Below are 18,792 nucleotides of genomic sequence, written 5' to 3' on the forward strand. Positions count from 1 at the left end.
CTGGGGTTCCTGGGTTCAAGTCCCAACTCTCCTGCCAATTTCAACCTCTGGCTGATGTGTACCCTGGGAGGAAACAGATGACAGCTTGAGTGTTTGGGTCCCTCCCACCCATGAGGGAGACCTGAATGGGGTTCCAGGCTCCTGGCTTGTGTTCTGGATCCTGCAAGCATTTTAGGGAGTGAGCCAGGGCTTAGAATATTTCTATTTCTCTCTACCTCTATCACTCTACCCTTCAAATAAATAGAAATTAAATTTAAAATGGAAAATGGAAAACATGGGCCCGACACAATGGCTCAATTTCACTAATCTTCCACCCTTCAAGTACCAGGATCCCAGATGGGCACCAGTTCATGTCCTGGCTGCTTTACTTCCCTTCCAGCTCTCTGCTTGTTGGAAAGCAGTAGAGGATGGTCCAGAGCATCGGGACCCTGTACCCACGTGGGACAACTAGAAGAGGCTCTTGGATCCTGGCTTTGAATCAGTTCAGCTCCGACCATTGAGGCCATTTGGGAAGTGAATCAGCAGATGGAAAATCTAGGCCCTTGTTTTTTTTTTTTTTTTTTTTTTTTAAGATTTATTTATTTTGGGGGCCCGGCATAATAGCCTAGTGGCTAAAGTCCTCACTTTGCACGCACCAGGATCCCATATGGGCACTGGTTCATGTTTTGGCATCCCCTCTTCCCTTCCAGCTCCCTGCTTGTGGCCTGGGAAGGCAGTTGAGGATAGCCCAAAGCCTTGGGACCTGCACCCACGTGGGAGACCCAGAAGAGACTCCGGGCTCCTGGCTTTGGATTGGCTCAGCTCCAGCTGTTGCGGTCACTTGGGAAGTGAATCGGTGGACAGAAGATCATCCTCTCTGTCTTTCCTCTTCTCTCTGTATATCTGATTTTGCAATGAAAATCTTTTTTTAAAAAAAATTATTTATTTGGGACTTGGTATGGTAGCCTAGTGGTTAAGTCCTCACCTTGCACACTCTGGGATTCCATATGGGTGCCGATTTGTGTCCCTGATGCTCCACTTCCCATCCAGCTCCCTGCTACTTGGGGGGTGAACAAGTGGATGGAAAATCTTTCCCTATGTCTCTACTTTTTTTCTGTTAAGTCTGATTTGCTTTTAGAAAGTCAGATTTACAGAGAAGAGGAGAAACAGAAAGATTTTCCATCCACTGGTTCACTTCCCAAGTGGCCGCAATGGCCAGAGCTGAGACAATCCAAAGCCAAGAGCCAGGTGGTTCTTCTAGAATGGGTGCAGGGTCCCAAGGCTTTGGACCATCCTCCACTGCATTCCCAGGCCACAAGCAGGGGGCTGGATGGGAAGTGGGGCTGCTGGGGTATGAACTGGTACCCATGTGGGATACTGGTGCGTGCAAGGTGAAGATTTAGCCACTGAGCCATTGCGCCAGGTCCCTGCATTGTACATGGTGGCGATCAGATTGTGCGGTTTAGCACCCTACTTTTAATCACTTGACACAAGCCTCATGTTGTGTTGTAAACAGAGCCCTCCATCAGAATGAGTACACTGCAATTTATCTATTCTAGTTTACTCTTTACAATTGTATTGATGTAACCTTGCCTTTTCTCTATATAATGTGAAGGGTATCTTTATGCATTAATAACCTCTGCATTTAGGATTCCTTTTATGCATTAATACCTCTACATTTAAAATTCCTTTTTTGGGCTACTTTTTTTTTTAAGGCTTTGACACATTTTTGCCAAATTACTTTTACAAAGAGGTTGTACCAAGGGATGTGCTGGCAGTTACATTAAGGTTCTTGGTACCAAACATGTTTTAAAACCATGGAGACATTTTTGGGAGAGAGGTAGAATTGTTAAAGATAATTTACTTACCTCCATTTGTTTTGATTTGTTTTTGATTTATTTTAAAGGTAGTGACAGGGAGACAGAAATCTTCCACCCACTGATTGCTTTCCCAGTTATCCCCCAAGAGCAGGGGCTAAGTCAGACCAAAGCCAGGAGCCAGGGGCTTTATCTGGGTCCTCCACGGGGGTGTTGGGGCCAAAGCATTTGGGCAAGACACCTGCTGCCTCACAATGCCTGCCCTATTAGGTTCTTCAGCTATATAAGATGTTGTCACTTTTTTACCTGGCCTTTTTGATGAAAGAATAAGACCCCTATGGTGATTATGGTAAACTTTATGTGACTAACACTCAGCTCAGGTTACAAACGGTTCCTCAGCCCCCTTCCCACCAAGTCACCTGCTCCCCTCCCAAGCACTGCCCTGAGGGCAGCCAGGACCCTGGCTTCTGGTGCAGTAGGATCATCTTGCCCGTTTGTAAGCTGTATATCCACACATGGCGTGAACTGTGTGTTTTGGTGTCTGACTTTTGCTGTTGGCACGGGACTGTGAGAGCTGCAGTGGTCGCTTGCTGTCTTTGTGTTCTGCTGTGTGGACGAACCACAGCCTCTTCTCCCCAGCCCTCGTCTTGAATGTACAGCAGCTGTGTCCAGGCTGGGCGGCTGTGAGCCCTCCAGGCCATGGCCTTTGCTGAACACTCATGAGCTTTGCTGTGGGACAGAGAAGCAGGACTAGAGTAGATGGCATAGGTGCTGTGTGTTTTCATTTACTTCACTTATTTGAAAGGCAGTATCACAGAGAGAGTAAAGGAGACAGAGAAGTTTTCATTTGCTGGTTTATTCTTCCAAAGGCTGCAATCCATCTGGGTCTCTCACGTGGGTGTAGGGGCCCAAGCATTTGGGCCATCCTCTGCTGCTTCTCCCAGGAGCATTAACAGGGAGCTAGATGGGAAGTGGAGCAGCCAGGACTTGAACTGGTGTGCATATGGGGGTGGCTTAACCCACTCTACTACAGCACTGGCCCCATTTTTGTATTTTAAAGATTATTTACTTCAAAAGACAGAGAGCGAGCTACCTTCCATCTGCCGATTCACCCCCTAAATGCCTGTAATGGCAGGACTGGGCCAGGCCGAAGCCAGGCTCGCCCTAGTTTTTAAAAGGTCTGACAGAAGGCAGTAAAGTCTGCAGGACAACACAGAATCCCTGTGGACTGGAGCTGTCTCAGCCGGGAGCACCTGCAGGGGCACTGTGGGAAGGGCTGCCCCTCTAGAGGCTTGCATCCAGGGCTGGCCTCGGGGCCAGGTAGGGGGCTGGGCCTCTGTTTCCCATTGGCCTATGGCAGACAGGCTTGGACTGCATGCTTTATTCCACAGTTTCTTTTCCTGCTCTTATCTTTGAAACCTCTTCTCCTCCCGAGACTTTCTGCTCTGGGGTCCTGGTGAGGTCCAGCAAGTCCCATCCCCCTCCTTTCTCTCTGTCCACCTCTTCCCCAGTTTACACTAAGCCATATATGACTGATGGAGAGGCGACTGCCTGGATGCAGCTCTGACGGGAGAACCACATCCCCCTGTCCTTGGCGGTCTAAGGGTCTCCACACACTCCCCAGGCCTCCTTGGGTCTTCACAGTGGCCCTGCTGGGCAGGTACACGAGGTTCCATTTCACAGCAAGTGCAGGGAGGTGAGGCACAGAGAGGGTGAGTGACTTTTGAAGACATGGAGCCAACAGGGGCAGAGTCTTGGTTAGAAAGCTCAGTTTGCTACAATAAGGCTGGGGCTGAGACTCAGGCTGGGCAGAGGCATGGGCATCCGGCAGGTTTCAGGGCAGCAGTGGTGGGAAGCAGCCATGCCTCTAAGCCTGGGGGAGGGGATTCCCCAGGGTCTCAGACCCCAGCAAGACCAGTATGTCCTGGGGAGGTGGGCAGGGAACTACCCCAGCCCAGTCCTGGCCTCCTGGCACGGTGGCTCTGGCTGGCTGGATATGGAAGGGGGAGTGGCTCGGGCACTTTGTCTTTCCCCTGTCCCTCCTGTCAGTTCTTCCTGGTAAATCACGGTGCCAGGAGAGCTAGAAGTGGTCCCTGGGCTTGTGTGTGAACAGGTGCATGGGGAGCTGAGGCTGCTGGGGGTGAGCATGCCCAGTGTATCTACCCTCACATTCCTACCAGTCCCTCCCCTTGCACCCACCCAGACCATACGCAAAGCCACCAGGCTCGCTTACCATGGCCCGGATGTCCTCCAAACAGCCATCCTCTGCCCTGCCACCCAGCTGCTGGGGTGGAAGTCCCACGTCCATTTTACAGACATGAGAACTGAGGCCAGCAGAGCTGATGAGAGGCCAAGCAGGGCCCAGTACAGGTCCTCTCACGGCAAAGCCAGCTCAGGCCCGGGTCAGGCCCTGCGCCCAGGCCTTTGTCAGAGAGACAAGGGGCTCCTTCTCCCCTAGCCCGCCCTGTGCTGGCACTGCCAGGCCCCAGCCCACCCCTCCTCCACCAGGGCCAACTGAAGCCAGATTGTCTCTGGGGGTACAGTGGGTGTGTAGGGTGCAGCTGCCAGGCAGTGGGGTGGGCGCCTGCAGGTCTGTGGGGCCAGTGTGTGTGGTGGCCGTGAGGGTGGCAGATAGGCCCACCTCTCTGTGGTGGCCCTGGGAAGAGGTCAGTGTGGGCTGCAGCTGCGTATGGAGGAGGGGGAGGGGCACCTGCTCCTTGCTGCCTGAGGGACTGCCTGGCTGAGAGCGACCGCTGGGACCAAGGCAGTCCCTTCAGCATGACCCAGGGACAGAGAAGGAAGGATGAGGAGGTGAGGCTGCCCATCCTCATGTCCTGCGTGCTTTCCTACTGGTCCCCATTCCTGGCCACGACCCACTGACCCCATAGCCTGGAAGCAGCCTTGTCCTAGCTCTGTGTCCCTAGCCTGGGCTTGGAGGCCACTGCTAAGGATGGGTTCTCAGCTGTGTCCCTTCCACCACAGGACACTTAGCCCCCTCATCCTGGGCCTGGGTGTCACAGTACCTGCCCCCCAAAGACCCTACAGGGGCCCTGGAAGGCTAAAGCACTTGGGCTGGTTCATCAGAAGTCCCCACCCCTTCACTCACTCACTTCTTGTGGGCCAGTCCCCAGCCCTCGGCCAGAGCCGGAGGTGCACTGAACTGCACAGGCAAAGAGCCTGCCCTCAGGGCAGCCTGCATTCCAGTGGGTGAGAGGCAACTGAGTAGAAATGTGGGCTATTTAAAAAGGGTGATAAGTGACATGGAGAAAAGTAGAGGGCAAGTGGCATGAGTCGGGGCAGGGAGGCAGGAATAGAAGGTTCACAGTTTTTATACGGTGGTGGGGATGACCACGTTGACATTGGTGTCTTGGGAGGGGGAGTGAAGAGGTGAGCTGTGAGGGTCTCTGGTTAAGAGCTGCCAGGCAGAGGGAGCAGCCCAGACAAGATCCAGAGGCCTGGGGCATGGAGGGATTGCAAAGAGGCGGGCAGGTGTGGCCAGAGCAGGTGGGACCAGGGAGACAGCAGGGGAAAGAGGCTGAAGGGGAACATGCAGTGCGGGCAGGTCACCAGGGCCTTTCGGGCCTCTTGACAACTTGAGCTTTTACTGGAAAGCTGGAGCCATGGAGAGTTTCGAGCAGAGGCGGGGAGTAGGACCTGACCAAGGTTTTAGCAGAATGTGTGCGATGACCACAAGTCAGATACCCATGTGGCAAGACAGGAGGAGGGAGGCTGAGTATCCAGAGGTCCTCCCAACCCAACCAGGGCAGAAACTGGGCTGGTTCATCAGCAGTCCCCACCCCGTCACTCACTCACTTCTTGTGGGCCTGACTGTACCAGGATGGAACCATGGCACCAAAAAAGGTGGGCCAACTGCTTGTGGCCAATCGCCAGCAATGAGAGAGGAGGAGAGACAGGCCAGCCATCAGGGAGCTGGACTCTGTGCCTTGCTCCGTGACCTGGAGCTGGTCCCTCTTCCGCCCCCCCGCCCCCTCAGTTCTACCCTACTCAGGTAGACAGGGTCCCCTGTCTACCTGACTAGTCCTGGTCCCTCCCAGGGATCTCACACACCTGTCCGCCTCCTCTGCAGGGAGCCAGCTCCAGCAGCCGCCATGGCGTCTCGCATCGGGCTGCGCATGCAGCTCATGCGGGAGCAGGCGCAGCAGGAGGAGCAGCGGGAGCGCATGCAGCAGCAGGCTGTGATGCACTACATGCAGCAGCAGCAGCAGCAGCAGCAACAGCAGCTGGGAGCGCCGCCCACCCCCGCCATCAACACCCCTGTCCACTTCCAGTCACCACCGCCTGTGCCAGGCGAGGTGCTGAAGGTAGGGCCTGCTCCCTGCCTCCCCAGCTGCTCGGGTGCCAGGCTCCCCCTAGAGCCACTGCCTTCTCCTCCCCCACCAGGTGCAGTCCTACCTGGAGAACCCCACTTCCTACCACCTGCAGCAGTCACAGCACCAGAAGGTGCGCGAGTACCTGTCCGAGACCTATGGGAACAAGTTTGCCGCCCACCTAAGCCCTGCTCAAGGCTCCCCAAAGCCCCCACCGGCTGCCTCCCCTGGGGTGCGGGCGGGACATGTGCTGTCCACTTCTGCTGGCAACAGTGCCCCCAACAGCCCCATGGCCATGCTGCACATCAGCTCCAACCCTGACAAAGAGGTAAGTGAGGGGCACCATGGCTCATGCTCTTGACATTCCCATTCTAGCTGGGGGAGGGACACTGCTTTTGGGAATCTAGTCTGAGCAGGGGAAACAGCTCCGTCCTCAGGGAACCCCTGTCTGGGTCGCGGGGAGACACAGCCTGGTCCAACAAGGCCTTATGTGGGAGGGAAAGAGCACCCCTCCCGGGCAGCTCAGCAGTGGGCAAAGCTGCAGTCAGCAGGTGTAGCAGGGGAGTTCCCCTGGCAGGTGGGCCCCCTGGGAATAGCCCTGGCTTTCCTGGGGCCTACGGGTGGTGGACAGCTCGTCAGCTCTTCCCCAAAAGCAGCAGGCTGCACATGGTGGCTCTGAGATCCCTGTGGCTGGCTCATCTTGAGGTGGACCTCTCTGTCTTGCAGTTCGATGATGTCATTGACAACATCATGCGCCTGGATGACGTCCTGGGCTACATCAACCCTGAGATGCAGATGCCCAACACGGTACTCCTGCTGAGGGCAGGGCCCACAACCCACTCACGGGAGAGTTGAGGACAGCTCCTTACAGCCAGGGCCTGGGGTCTCTCTGTAGAAATGGTTCCTGAGGCTCAGGGCTCAGCAGAGTCAGAGACCAAGAATGGCCTCAGGCTACGCTGTGCGAAGCAGGAAGCTGGTCGGGGAGCACAGATGGGGAGCACTGTGTCCATAGGAAGTCCTGGAGCGGATGGACTCCTCCAGGGAGCTCTCCCAAGCCCAGGGCCTAGCAGACAAAGACTCATGTCCCTAACTCAGCCCAGCAAGCAACCAGAGGCTGCCTTGCCCTGGGGTACACAGCCCCTTTCTGGCAGCCTCCTGGCAGCGTCATTGCTGTCTGGGTCTTTGGGGGGCAGAGGTCAGAGGGCAGGTGGGGACAGGACTGCCTAGGGAATCCAGAGGCCTTTGGCTTTCACCATGACCTTGAGGAGTCGCCCAGCTGTTGTGCACCCGTCTCCTTGGCTGCAGACTCAGGGTGTGGGAGATGAGACAAGACAGAGGGTGCACTTTGCTGTGAGTGGGCAGACCCACTGGTGCCTACCCCCTCTTGGGGGGCATCTTGCACCTGGGCTGCTTACTCCTGCTCTTTGTGCCTGATCTCACGCTGACTCCCAGCCCACACCTCCAAGGAGCCAGACTGTCCTTAGCCCCTGGAGCCCCTGGGTGAGTTAGCAGGAAGCCAGTGGGGACCCGTTGGATGCAAATCTGCATATCACAGGGTCAGCAAAGGAGGGCAAAATGGTCATATACTTGGCTGGTGCCCAGGGACTAGTGGGGACAGGTAGGGGACAGAGCATCTGCTATTGGCTACAGTGGAAGCTGGGCAGGAGTTTGCAGAGCTCCTGGCGGTCCCAGGTGGACTTCTGCTTAGGCCTCCACTGCCTAACCCCAAGGCCCAGCAGTGGTGTCACTTGAGCTGTGGTTCCCTCCCCTTCTTGTCCTGCACCAGGCCTGTGGCCGGCTGTCCCCTTCCTCCAGGCATCTTCCTCTGGACTCAGTCCCACATCCTCCTAAACAGCAGGGAGATAGGTGCCCCACCCTATGGCTCCCGGCCCACCTCAGCCTCCTCCCCTAGCCACAGTCCGGCCATCATGCTCCTTGAGGGCAGGGCTCAAGGTTCCACAGACCTGGCTTGCTCAGTGCTCAGGACCATGGAACCTGTCAGGAGCTCCCGGAGGAGAGGGGACCGCTCACCGGCCACTCCTGCCTCCCTGTGCTTCCCCACGCAGCTCCCCCTGTCCAGCAGCCATCTGAACGTGTACAGCAGCGACCCCCAGGTCACGGCCTCCCTGGTGGGCGTCACCAGCAGCTCATGCCCCGCAGACCTGACCCAGAAGCGAGAGCTCACAGGTACCAATGGCCTCTCCCCGGCCCGTGCCCATTGCCCCGCTGTGCCTTGCCCGCTCCCCCTCACCTGCATCTATCCCCCGGTATAGATGCTGAGAGCCGGGCCCTGGCCAAGGAGCGGCAGAAGAAAGACAATCACAACCTAAGTGAGTCCCGCCCTGTTCGTTCTCCCCGTGGAGCTCCATGCAATCCCCTGGGCTGGCTCCGGTATCCCTCCTGGCCTGCTCCCTAGCCCAGAGGCGGAGCCCTCCCACGGGTGCCACTTGGAGGGTGGGTGGGTGCTTTGGGTGGGGGGAGGGAGGCTAGGGGCTCCTAGGAAGGCCTCTGCCAGAACCCTTCTCTGGAGGGTGTGGAGTCCACACAGTGGGAGGGGTTTTGCCCTGGGATGAGTGTGGTGGAGGTGGGGCTTTGCTGTGCTAACAGTCTGGGGAAAGGGGTCTTCCTATTCCTGGCCCACCCCCCTAATTACAGTGCTGGAGGCACCCCCTATTCAGCCCTCCAGGTGGGGTCCCCACACCTCTAACTGCCCCCACCCTTTAGTTGAAAGGAGGCGCAGGTTCAACATCAATGACCGCATCAAGGAGTTGGGAATGCTGATCCCCAAGGCCAACGACCTGTGAGCAGACTGGGGGGAAGGGGAGGGAATACGGGCGGGGGGGGGGGGAGGGCAGGAGCCCCCTGGGTGCTCAGGAGCTCCTGCGTGGGGGATGAGGCCGAGGGAGGCGAGGTGGGGTTGTGTGTGATGCCTCCTGGAGGAGCAGGCCGCCTCCACTCCCTGGGGGGCAGAGAAGGCAGGGTGGGGCCCGGTGGCCGCGAGCCTGCATGTGTGACACTGCCACAGGGACGTGCGCTGGAACAAGGGCACCATCCTCAAGGCGTCCGTGGACTACATCCGGAGGATGCAGAAGGACCTGCAGAAGTCCAGGGAGCTGGAGAGCCACTCTCGGCGCCTTGAGATGACCAACAAGCAGCTGTGGCTCCGCATCCAGGTCAGGCCCCCAACCTGTCCCCTGACCCCTGGGTTCGCCCTGCTTGAGCAGGAGAATGGTGACACCGTGAGGGAGAAGTCGGGATAGGTCAGGGCGTCCCAGCGCCTGGGAGTGGCCGGTGTAAGGGGCGGGGCACTGCTGGGGCTGCCCCTACAAGCTGCAGGTCCCTCTGAAGGTGCCACTTCATGTCACTCATGCTTAGGTAATGTGGGGTATACACTACACCTAACCATAAGGGGCAGGAATGTGAAAGCCTGCTGTGTGCTGAGGTGACAGAGGACAGGACACAGTGGGGTGAGCCGTGGGGCTCCCCTCCCAGCAGCAGCCTAGCTTGTGTGCAGGGCTTCTGGTCTGTGCTTTCTAGGCAGGCCCTCCAGACAAGGGTGCAGTTGGCCCACGGCTTTTCAAGGTCCTGGGGTTTCCCAGCGGTCTGTGGAACAGCTGGTAGGCAGATGCAGGGCAGCTAGGCAGGCTCAGTGAAAAGATGGAGTCCCACAGAACAATCAGTCCTCACGCAGGGAGCACATTCTGATCCTTTCTCTCCCAGCTCTAGTCTAGACAAGTCTATTTCAATTAGAAAAGGAGCAAGCTGCTGGAGACTCAAGGCCGGGTGGTTTCACAACCTGCTAATAAGTTGTGACTTGTACAACCATGGACTCTCCCTCCTGCAGCAACACTACAGGGCCTTCCCGGTTCTGTGGTCTTGGTGCCCCCAGGGGACAGGCCAGCAGTCTGGCCCCTGGCAAGCCGTGCCCCAGCCCTCTGTCTTGTCCTCCCCTGTTCCCCGCCTGCAGGAGCTGGAGATGCAGGCACGTGTACACGGCCTCCCCACCACCTCCCCGTCTGGCATGAACATGGCCGAGCTAGCCCAGCAGGTGGTGAAGCAGGAGCTGCCCAGTGAAGAGGGCCCCGCCGAGGCCCTGATGCTGGGCGCCGAGGTCCCTGACCCTGAGACGCTGCCCGCTCTGCCCCCGCAGGCCCCACCGCCCCCACCCGCCCAGCCACAGTCCCCCTTCCATCAACTGGACTTCAGCCACAGCCTGAGCTTTGGGGGTGGGGCTGACGAGGGGCCCCAGGGCTACACCGAGCCCCTGGGGCCAGAGCATGGCCCCCCATTCCCCAGCCTGTCCAGGAAGGATCTGGACTTCATGCTTCTGGACGACTCCCTGCTGCCCCTGGCCTCAGACCCCCTCTTCTCCACCATGTCGCCCGAGGCTTCCAAGGCTAGCAGCCGGAGGAGCAGCTTCAGCATGGAGGAAGGGGAGGTGCTGTGACACCACTGCCCGCCCCTGTGCTGGGGGGGGGGCATGGGGGGCGGGCCGGGCCGGCCCCTCCCCCTTCAGGGTGCACCTGTGTGTGAAGTAGCCACCTGCCCCGCCTCATGCCTCCCTGTTGGCTCCTTGTTTGGACTTAGTGCCTGCCTGGCAGCCTGTGGGGTGAGGAGCAGACCCCCCCACACACACCCAGCCTGGCTCTGTGCACCCCTCCATATCCCCATGGAGCTGGGTGGGAACAGGAGAGGGCACATGGAGGGGACAGTGGGCCGTTCCCCTATCCCGGGGAAGGACAACAGCCATGGTGGGTTCTGGAAGCTGCTTTCTGAGGCCACCGGGGGTCCTTTCCGGGGCCCAGCCTGCGGCCAAACCGACCCCTGCCCACTGCCCTCCTCCCCGCAGGGCTCCCACCCCCCCTTTGGTGCTAACAGCTCTCCACCTGGTGGTGTGAGGGTGGGGGTGGCTGGAGGAGAGGGTGGGCGGGGCTCAGGTGAGAGTGGGAGAGCAGTCCCCTCTCGCCCTCCCACTTTGTGCCTTTAGTAAACACTGTGCTTTGTACCCGGCCTCATGTCTCTTTGGAGAGGGGTTAGGGGTTAGGGGTGGGAGTGGGGCAGGGGATGGAGGATTTCGCCCAGCGGCTGCTGTACAGGTAAGCAGTTCCCACACCCCTCGCCTGGGCCCCATCCAGGGGAGCTGGGGGCGCCCGTGCGGACGGGGGCGCTGTGTCTGCATGCGGCCACGAGGTGGCGCTGCGGCCTCGCTGTCCCGTCCCTCCGCCTGGGCCGGAGGAGGCGGGTGACGGGGTGATATCTCCCAAGGCGCCCCTCTGCTGGCCCCGCGCAATTCCTATCCTCTATCCGGGCTGCAGCCCCCAGGGGTCTCTGCCAAGCTTCTGGGGGCCCAGAACCTCACCTGTGATGGACAAGTGGGGTTGAACTGTGAGAAGGGTAACCACGGGCTCGTCCAGCTTTGCCTGGCTCCCCTCGCAGTGTCCACAGCCTCTGCGGCTAGAGACCAAGACAGCTTTCCCCTCGCTGGCCGAGAGGCTGAAGGAGGCTAATTAAAAGAAAATTCTTTTGAAGATGGCTAAGAGGGCAATTTCCTCTTTGCAAAAGGAGATCAAATCAACGCTGACGCAATTAAGAGGGGACTTCGCGCGCCTGGAATGGCTGGGGCTGCAGGATTAAGCTCAAGGTCAGATGGAGGCTGGATGACTTTGCGGAGTCCGAGATAGCCCTAACGCTGCAGCCTCCCTGCTAGTTCACCCCAGGTCCACCTCACTGCCCTAGACACGCCCCTCTCGGGGCAAGCACCCAGACTCTGGCTGGGGACACCAGGTGATGACCCAGGCTGGGGCTGTCTTTACAGGCAAAGCCCGTGCTATTTGCCCACGTGGGCTGGCCCTTCTCCCCGGGGATTCACTCAGAGGCTGACAAGACCGCTGCTGGCCCCCGCCCAGCCCTGCCCATTGGCTTTGTGGCCCCGGGACCTTCAGCGGGGTCACCTGCTGCGTTCGCGCCCTGGGCGCAATGGACTCGCCCGCGGGTGGAGGGTCTGCCCACCAGAGGGCGCTCGCCGCTTGCCGCGGGGTTGGGGGCCCAGCGGCCTTCTGCCCTGCTTGGGGGGCGCCTGACAGAGCTGCGGGTTAGGAGAGGGGGCGCCCGCGAGAGGGGGCGACCTCCAACACGTTGACAGGCCCCGGGAAGCGCTCGCGCCTCTGGCAGCAGCACGCAGGCGGCCTTGAACGCCTCCCGTGCCTTATTTGCTGAGGAGTCCTAAGCAGCTTGCCACATCCATGGGAGAGTGGACGGGCCTGGAAGCCCCTCCGAGGCATAACCGAAGTGTCACATGGGAGAGGGGTCCGAATTTGGGGTCCCAGCTAGGTAGCAGGTCCCATGGGAGCCCTCAAGCAGCAGCCACCATGGATGCCGGGAGAGGGGGCAGGAAGCAGAGGGTCCCGTGCTCACTGTCCTCAGCTCCAGCTCCTGTCCCTGCCTGCCCCCAGCCAAGCAGGGCCCGCGCCTTGGCTCCGGGAAGCACCTGCTCTCCTGCATCAGCGAGCAGGACCCAGGAGCACCCCCACGCGGACTTGCCCGTCATCCACAGGTCTGCAAAGTCAAGGAAGGATTCTTTCCTTGGGTGACCCGCCAATGAGGCCGATAAGAACCTGCATTCTGCTGCTGGTCCCTTCCCTAGACACGCGGCCCCTGCTGTGCACCTGCTCTCCGCCACCCACCCCGGCCCGCTGCTCAGCTACAGCTGCCCGCCCCTCTGTCCACCCCCGCTCGGGGTCCAGCCCCATCCCTCTCCGCCAGGCTCCTCTGGCCTCATCTTTTTTCTTTGCTTTCCCTTTTCCAAGGGGGGCAGTGGAATTTATACAATATTTAAGCAGCCAGCACCGAGTCCGGGAAGATATTATTAATGTAAAAGAGACGGGCTGCAAATGCTTTTGGACCTGGTTACAATTAGAGGGTGATTTTTCTAAAGGTCAATGAATTCAGATAATATCCACAGGGGGGAGAGAAATTTAATACCTTTTTAGTGAATTAATTAATTATAATATTATATCGGCTTGGGGTTCTTTTCCTGAGTGATTAAGCGAGTGATCCATCTTCTGCGAGGCCAGGAGGCAGCACCAGCCGCTGGGTCGCAAGGCTTGGGTCGGGGGTCTCTCCTCTCTCACCCTGGCAGAGGGGCAGGGAGCTAGAGGGGCCTTCCCTTCCTCCCAGGCCTCGCCCTTCCTCCTGCTGCTGGGTCACCATGTCTTAGACCACAGGGGTCTGCTGAGCTGGCACAGGAACTATGGCCTCACCCAGGGAGGCACGACAGTCTTCAGGGTGGCAGGGCTGGCTGGATCCAGGAGTGCGGCTGCATGCGGAGTCAGAACCCCCCAGGTCTTTGCACTTCCTTGTTCATTCCTTTGTTGGTGTATGAGGGGACTTCGGAAAGTTCATGTAAGAATAGATTAAATTATGCCTTTCTTGAGCCCAGCACAATGACTCAGTGGCTAAATCCTCAAGCAGCAGGATCCTAGATGGTTGCTGGTTCATGTCCTGGCTGCTCCACTTCCCATCCAGGTCCTGCTTTCCCAGGCCCTGCTTGTGGCCCGGGAAAGCAGTCGAGGACCACCCAAAGCCTTGGGACCGTGACCCATGTGGGAGACCTGGAAGAGGCTTCTGGTTCCTGGCTTCGGATCAGCTCGGCTCCAGCCGTTGTGGCCAGTTGGGGAGTGAAGGAGCAGATACATTTTTCTGTCGTTATCCTCTCTGTAAATCTGATTTTCCCTTTCCACATAAGTAAAACAAATGGTTTTAAAAGATATCTATCTTTCTTTTGTTACAAAAAAATGCAATCTATGGTTTTTTCATACTATGCATGTTCCATGAACTTCCCAGAAGACCCCTCATATGCATTGATTTCAATTTTTTTCCGCACCAAAATAAATATACCTTTCCCAGTCCATTTTTTTTGCATGAATTTTGAAGTCCTCTCACATTCAGTCGAATATTCATTCAACAGTCATTTGCAGTATACTCGCTCCTGCAAGGTAGCCTGTGGGGGGCCACGCTGCCAGGCGGAGGAGTGGTCTGTCCCAGACATGAAAGCCCAAAGGCGGCACCTGCAGACACGCGGGTGCCCTAGAAATGGCAGTGAGGATACGCGGCCTGGTGGCAGGGGCCGGCCCCCTCTGCTCCTGCCTGCAGGCCTGGGCCTGCTCACTGGAACAGGGTTCCAGGAGACCCCAGGTCTGGGCCAGCAGAGTCAAACAGGCCAGCACTTAATTATTGAAAACACTTTGATGTCATTTTTATTTATCGAATAGCAGAGACACAGAGTGAAAGGAGAGATGTTGCTGTGCTGATTCACCCCCAGAAGGGCAGGCCAGAGCCACGAGCTCGAAATTCCATCCAGGTTTCCCATGTGGGTGGCAGGGACCAAGTACTTGAACTGCACCCCAGGGTGCACGTCAGAGGGAAGCCGGGATTGGCATTGAAGAACTGATTCGAATCCAGATCCTCTGAGACAGGCTGTGGGCATCCCAAGCAGGCTCTTACTACTGTGCCAAGATCTGAGCTTAATCGCGGCTCAACCGTGGTTCACAGTATGATGGAGTTGCCTCCTGCCTCAGTTTCCCCACCTGTAGGGAGAGCCCGCCTCCCAAGATTGCTGTGGAAATTGAAGGAGTCACCCAGGCAAAACCCAGGCCCTGCCACGTGACTCCTTCCTGGCAGCTCAGATCCTTACCGGCCCTGGAGCAGGTGCATTGGGGCCCTGTTCCCAGCTGTGCCCTCAGTTCCTTTTCTCTTCCCAGAGCGGTGCCTAGGGAGGGCCCCATCTCTGTCAAAGAGACCAGCATTTCCCTCCCTGCTTGGCATGGCCCTACTTTCTGATTCCCGCTGCCCAGGCCCCTCTTCTGCCTCTGTGCCTGCCTCCACCCCGCCTGCTGCCGGGCCCTGGCTCCCCACCCCCCAGTCTCTCCTCTCTGTGTGCGGCAGGCCAGGGAGGGCCTTCCCATTTTACTATCTTTGGGCCCTAAATTAAAATTGATGACATCTTGAAATGAGCAGTGAGGGTAATTTTGCTTCTGAGCCGGGATGCTAATGAGGCCCCTTAATGGTTGGAGCGCTGCGCTGACGGGCCGTGTGTCACATGCAGCGGCAACGGGGGTAATGGCCGCGGTAAGTGCCCGTAATTACACCCTGTCTCGCTGTATTTTGGCAGGCCTGGTAGGGGAGCAGGGGCACCCCCACCCACTGGCAGGACTGAGAGCCACAATGCCCTCTCGGCCCAGCCGGGCCCCTTGGCTCCAGCCCCATGCTGCTCATGCACATGTAGTCACACCAGGGTATGCTCTTCACCCCTCCATAGCGGGGACACATGCAAACACGCGTGTCTGACAGTGTCGCCCACAGAGGTCTCTCCTGCACCTCCGCCTCTGTAAACACTCCCACTCACAGCACATACACTCATACACACACTCAGATTGCACCCTGGCCAGCAGGGCCTCCCGTGCCCACCCCGCCTGTGAGCTCTAACCCCCTGCCTGGCTGCTGACAGCCACCTCATTAGTCTCATTTGATGACGCAGACACTCGCCAGCGTGTCCCCAGGTCACGTGGCTAGGCTGCCACCCAGGCCACCTGGGACTCAGGTTGAGTGTAGTGCTGGCTGTCTGCTTGCCCTCGCAGCTCAAGCTGCAGGACCCTCTCTTGTCTCCCCCTCCCCTGGAACTCACCACTGCCCCACACAGGCACAGTGCCCTGTGCTGCTGCTACACCTGAGAGCGGGGCCTTGCCTGCACACACAGACATGCTAGGTGGGGTCCCGTGAGGTGCTCCCCTGACCCGACACACAGAGGAGGAGGAAACCGTGACACTATGAGGAACTAGGCATGTGGCCGCTCTTGGATGTTTTTAAAAAAGATTTATTCATTTTATTTGAGATTCATTTTATTTTATTGAGACAGGTTTACAAGTAGAAAAGCAAAGACAGAGACAAAAATCTTTCATCCGCTGGTTCATGCCCCAAATGGTGGCAATGGCCAGAGCTGAGCTGATCTGAAGCCAGGAGAATGGAGCTTCTCCCAGGTCTCCCATGCAGGCCCCAAGGCTTTGGGCTGTCTTTGACTGTTTTCCCAGGCCACAAGCAGGGAGCTTGAAGGAAAGTGGAGCAGCCGGGACATGAATCAGTGCCCAAATTGGTATCCCAGGCATGCAAGGATTTAGCTGCTGAGCCATTGTGCTGGACCTCAGCTTTGTTGTTTGTTTGTTTTTAATTTTTTAAAATCTTTATTTGACTGGAAGGTCAGATTTATGGAAAGGACAGACAAAGATTGATTCATTCCCCAAGTACCACAGCTGGACCCAAGGTGATGCAATGCCAGAAGCCAGAAGCCTCTTCTGGGTTTCCCACATGGGTACAAGGTCCCAAGGCTTTGGGTTGTCCTTGACTGCTTTCCCAGGCCACAAGCAGGGAGCTGGATGGGAAGTGGAGCAGCCGGGACATGAACCGACATCCTTATGGAATCTCAGTGCATGCAAAGCAAGGACTTTAGTCATTCGTCTATCACACTGTGCCTCAGCTCTTTCTCTCTCTCTTTTTTTTAAATTAATTTATTTTTATTGGAAAGGCAGAAATACAGAGAGGAGGGGAAGAGCTTCTGTCCGATGATTCACTCCCCGAGTGAGCGCAGCAACGGCCGATGATATGCCAGTCCGAAGCCAGGATCCAGGAACCTCTTCCAGGTATCCCACACAGGTGCAGGGTCCCAAGGTTTTGGGCTGTCCTCAACTGCTTTCCCAGGCCACAGGCAGAGAGCTGAATGGGAAGCGGTGCTGCCAGGATTAGAACCAGCACCCATATGGGATCTGGTGCATTCAAGGCAAAGACTTTAACCTATTGCACCGGGCCCCCTGGCTTTATCTTTTTAAACAAAGATTTGGTTTGTTTGAAAGGCAGAGAGAGAGAGAGAGAGGAGAGCTCTTCTGTCTACTGGGTCACTCCCTAAATAGCCACAATCGCCAGGGCCTAGGTCAGGAGCCTGAAACTCCATCTGGGTCTCACCACAGGTAGCAGGGACCCAAGCACTTGGAGCATCATCTGCTCCCTTCCCTAGCGCCTGAGCAGGGACTCAAACCTGTGTTCCTATGCGGGATGTGGCATTGCTGGCAGCAGCTAGCTTGCTGTGCCCCCATGTAGTCCTGTCTCCATCTCCAGAAAAGAATCCCGGTCCACTTCCCTCACAGTACGTCACTCTTGCTGAGACAGCATGACAGCCACGCAGGTTTGCTGTGGCCGTGAACCCTGCCCAGTCAGCACTCACTGTCCACGGGCTCCGGACAGACTGCACGCCACCCGCACTCACCCCTGCACATGCCAGGGCTGCCCCCCCATGGCTCTGGGCCAGAGGTCCATGTGTGGCTGCTGGAGAAATGCAAGGCTCTGCAAGGCCCCTGGATACTTGCATCTTTCCACGCCCATCAGTCGTCATCTGCCTTCTGGTCACAGCAGAGGGCTAACCCTGAACTTTGGAGTTTTATGGCCTGGGTTCTCAGCCCAGCAGTATCATTTACTTGCTGTATGACCTTGGATGCACTGGTTAACCTCTCTGGACCTCCCTTGTAACAGGGATAAAAGTGGTGTACCTGTGGCTTGGGGATGCGCTGAGGCTGAAACGAGCTAGCAGATGTAAAGGGCTGTATTTTTGGCACACAGAAAGCTCCCGGGAAAATGGGGACTGCGGAGTACAGACTTAAAATGAAAAGGGAGACTTAAATGTTCTGGGCTGATAATGTGGAGTAGTGAGTGAAACTGCTGCCTGCAATGTTGGCATCCTATATGGGCACCAGTTCGAGTCCTGGTTGCTCCACTTGCAGTCCAGCTCCCTTCAAAGCACCTGGGAAAGCAGTGGAAAATGGCCCAAGTGCTTGGCCTCCTGTACCCACATGGGAGACCCAGACGAAGCTCCTGGATTCTGCTTAACCCAGCCTCAGCTGCTGGGGCCACTAGGGGAGCGAACCAGTGGATGGAACAACTCTTCTTGCCTCTCCCCTTCTCTTTCATTGTAACTCTGTTTTTCAAATATGTACATCTTAAAACAAGAAGATAAGCTTGTTTTGGTGCAGTTTTGGAATCCATGTAGTTTTTTCATAAGATAATTTCTGTAAACTTTTAAAGACTCTTCGTGTATGTGATGTGAGAAATACATCTTAGGGTATGAGGGGCTTTGAAGAAGGATGGGGGGCCGTTGGGGTAGTCAGGAGGGACTTCTTGGAGGAAGGTGGCTTTGGGCTAGGCCCATAGCCACAGCCCACTGAGCACCTGCGTGTGCCAGGCCCCATGCTCAGGGCTTCTCAAGGACTTTCCCAGCAAGTCCCTGAGGAGTCCCTGGAAGTGGCCACTGTCACACCCACAGACCTGTAGCTCGTCCCAGCACCGAAGGGCCTGGGGAGTAGGAGGGGTGGGTGGGTAGCGTATGACCCCAGTGGGGATCCCCGGCTCGCCTCACAGCACTGCTACTGTCTCCAGGTCACAGTGGAGCAGCTTTTAGCCAGGATTCTGGCAGCTACCTGGTCGGGGGTGGGGGTGGCTGGCACTGGCATGCTTGGGCAGGGGCTGGAGCCAGGCCTCTTCTTCTCCCGGTACCCCCTGGCCTGGCCCAGGCAGGACACGCGTGGATCCCAGGCAGGACACGCGTGGATCCCACATGCAGCCCACTCTGG

The 18,792-nt window shown here is 57.3% G+C and overlaps 1 protein-coding gene across 4 annotated transcripts in view; it reads left to right on the forward strand.

The window, feature by feature from the left end:
- Positions 1 to 11,129, forward strand: part of LOC121167146 (transcription factor EB) — a 46,619-nt gene extending 35,490 nt beyond the window's left edge. For all 4 annotated transcript variants that reach the window (XM_040996525.1, XM_040996523.1, XM_040996524.1 and 1 more), the window contains 8 exons: positions 5,884 to 6,118; positions 6,198 to 6,452; positions 6,851 to 6,931; positions 8,191 to 8,311; positions 8,398 to 8,454; positions 8,849 to 8,924; positions 9,150 to 9,297; positions 10,092 to 11,129. In XM_040996525.1, coding sequence (XP_040852459.1) covers positions 5,906 to 6,118; positions 6,198 to 6,452; positions 6,851 to 6,931; positions 8,191 to 8,311; positions 8,398 to 8,454; positions 8,849 to 8,924; positions 9,150 to 9,297; positions 10,092 to 10,571 — 1,431 coding nt within the window. In that variant the 5' untranslated portion in view covers positions 5,884 to 5,905 and the 3' untranslated portion in view covers positions 10,572 to 11,129. The remainder of the gene's footprint in view (positions 1 to 5,883; positions 6,119 to 6,197; positions 6,453 to 6,850; positions 6,932 to 8,190; positions 8,312 to 8,397; positions 8,455 to 8,848; positions 8,925 to 9,149; positions 9,298 to 10,091) is intronic.
- The last annotated feature ends 7,663 nt before the right edge of the window (positions 11,130 to 18,792 follow it).

Source organism: Ochotona curzoniae, unplaced genomic scaffold (assembly GCF_017591425.1).
Source record: "Ochotona curzoniae isolate NIBS_2020 unplaced genomic scaffold, NIBS_Ocur_1.0 patch341, whole genome shotgun sequence".
NCBI lineage: Eukaryota > Metazoa > Chordata > Mammalia > Lagomorpha > Ochotonidae > Ochotona > Ochotona curzoniae.